The sequence below is a fragment of the Etheostoma cragini genome, unplaced genomic scaffold (assembly GCF_013103735.1).
Source record: "Etheostoma cragini isolate CJK2018 unplaced genomic scaffold, CSU_Ecrag_1.0 ScbMSFa_4023, whole genome shotgun sequence".
NCBI classification, from domain to species: domain Eukaryota; kingdom Metazoa; phylum Chordata; class Actinopteri; order Perciformes; family Percidae; genus Etheostoma; species Etheostoma cragini.
Genome location: NW_023268352.1, coordinates 137973 through 139246, shown reverse-complemented (window position 1 = coordinate 139246; position 1274 = coordinate 137973). Strand labels below are relative to the sequence as shown.

The following is a 1274-nucleotide window of genomic DNA, read 5'->3' as shown; positions in this document are numbered from 1 at the left end:
CCCCCCCCCCCCTCCTCCGGGGCTGTAATGATAACGTATGGCTGCTAGCTGCTGGGGGAGGACTGGGGATCGTGCTGTGAACCTAACCCTGGGTTAGGTATATCGTTCCAGCCCTAAAAATAGATTTATTTGTTTCTATGTTAAGACATCTCAACACTGACTTCCTGTCTGACTTCCTGTTCTGTTTCTCCCTGTGTGTAGCAGACTTTGTGAACTAAGCGCTGAAACAGCAGAAGATGTGAGGTTTGAGTTCCTCACCCACATGCCAGAGCGGCAGGACGATCGGATCCAAGGAGCACTCAGCTAACAGCCGACCGATACCTGAAACACAAGGAAATCTCCTGGGAGTCAGAGTCCCGCTCACACTGTCCACCGCGAATCAGTCTGTGAAGAGAAAACCACTCCATCTCATCTCAAGATCTCATTTTATCTCAAAAAGCTCAGATAAACTCAGTCTCATTTCATAATCTCATAATATCTCATATAGCTCTGATAAACTGTCTTCATCTCATGATCTCACTGTATGTACCTCATAAAGCACAGTGGACCACCACAGGTTTATTTATAGTCATCCGTAGTTATACGCTTGGTTTTATTGTGCGCATGTCTGCGTCATTCTAACATATTTCTTTAAGAGAATAGCAGAACTGGTGTGTGTGTGTGTGTGTGTGTGTGTGTTAACCCTCTCCTTGATTTCATGTTGTTTATGGAGAAGGAGAACCAGGAAATGAGCCATGGCCGTGTGGTCCAATGCCAGTTGTTGGACGTGTCGCTACATTTCCGAGGGGGGAGTGCGTCGGGCTACGGCTCCGGGTCCGTATCCACTCGTCCCTACATACTCATCGACCAACGCAAACTAGAAATCTGGCTTCTCACTGAACAAACTCTCAGCAACATGCTCGGTACTCACCCCACTTTAACCGAATACATTCCTGGGTCATGTTGACTTTCCCTGAGGGAGGACAGAAAGAGGAAGATTATTTACAAGAACTGAATCTAAAGCTACAAAAACAGAAGAGTGAAATGTGAGGACGTCAAAAACCTTCAGGAAAAATGTGAACCCATTCTCCTCCGTTCAGTTTCTCCAAAATAAAGTCCATCCCTCTCTGGTAAACGCCGTCTCCTACAGAAAACACACCATGAGTGGAGTAACAGATGGAAGACAAGGTTTCTAAGGCTGACTCACCTCTGTAGATGGGGACACACTTAATGATAAGGTTTCTAACTGACTCACCTCTGCAGACGGGGACACACTTAATGATAAGGTTTCTAAC

General features: G+C 46.1%; 1 protein-coding gene across 1 annotated transcript in view; it reads right to left on the bottom strand.

The window, feature by feature from the left end:
• The window catches only part of taz (tafazzin), a 4523-nt gene that overhangs the window by 2159 nt on the left and 1090 nt on the right, over positions 1 to 1274 (bottom strand). Inside the window, exons 2-5 of the mRNA XM_034866119.1 lie at positions 1235 to 1269; positions 1043 to 1123; positions 911 to 952; positions 259 to 321 (exon numbers count right to left, since the gene is read on the bottom strand). Coding sequence (XP_034722010.1) covers positions 259 to 321; positions 911 to 952; positions 1043 to 1123; positions 1235 to 1269 — 221 coding nt within the window. The remainder of the gene's footprint in view (positions 1 to 258; positions 322 to 910; positions 953 to 1042; positions 1124 to 1234; positions 1270 to 1274) is intronic.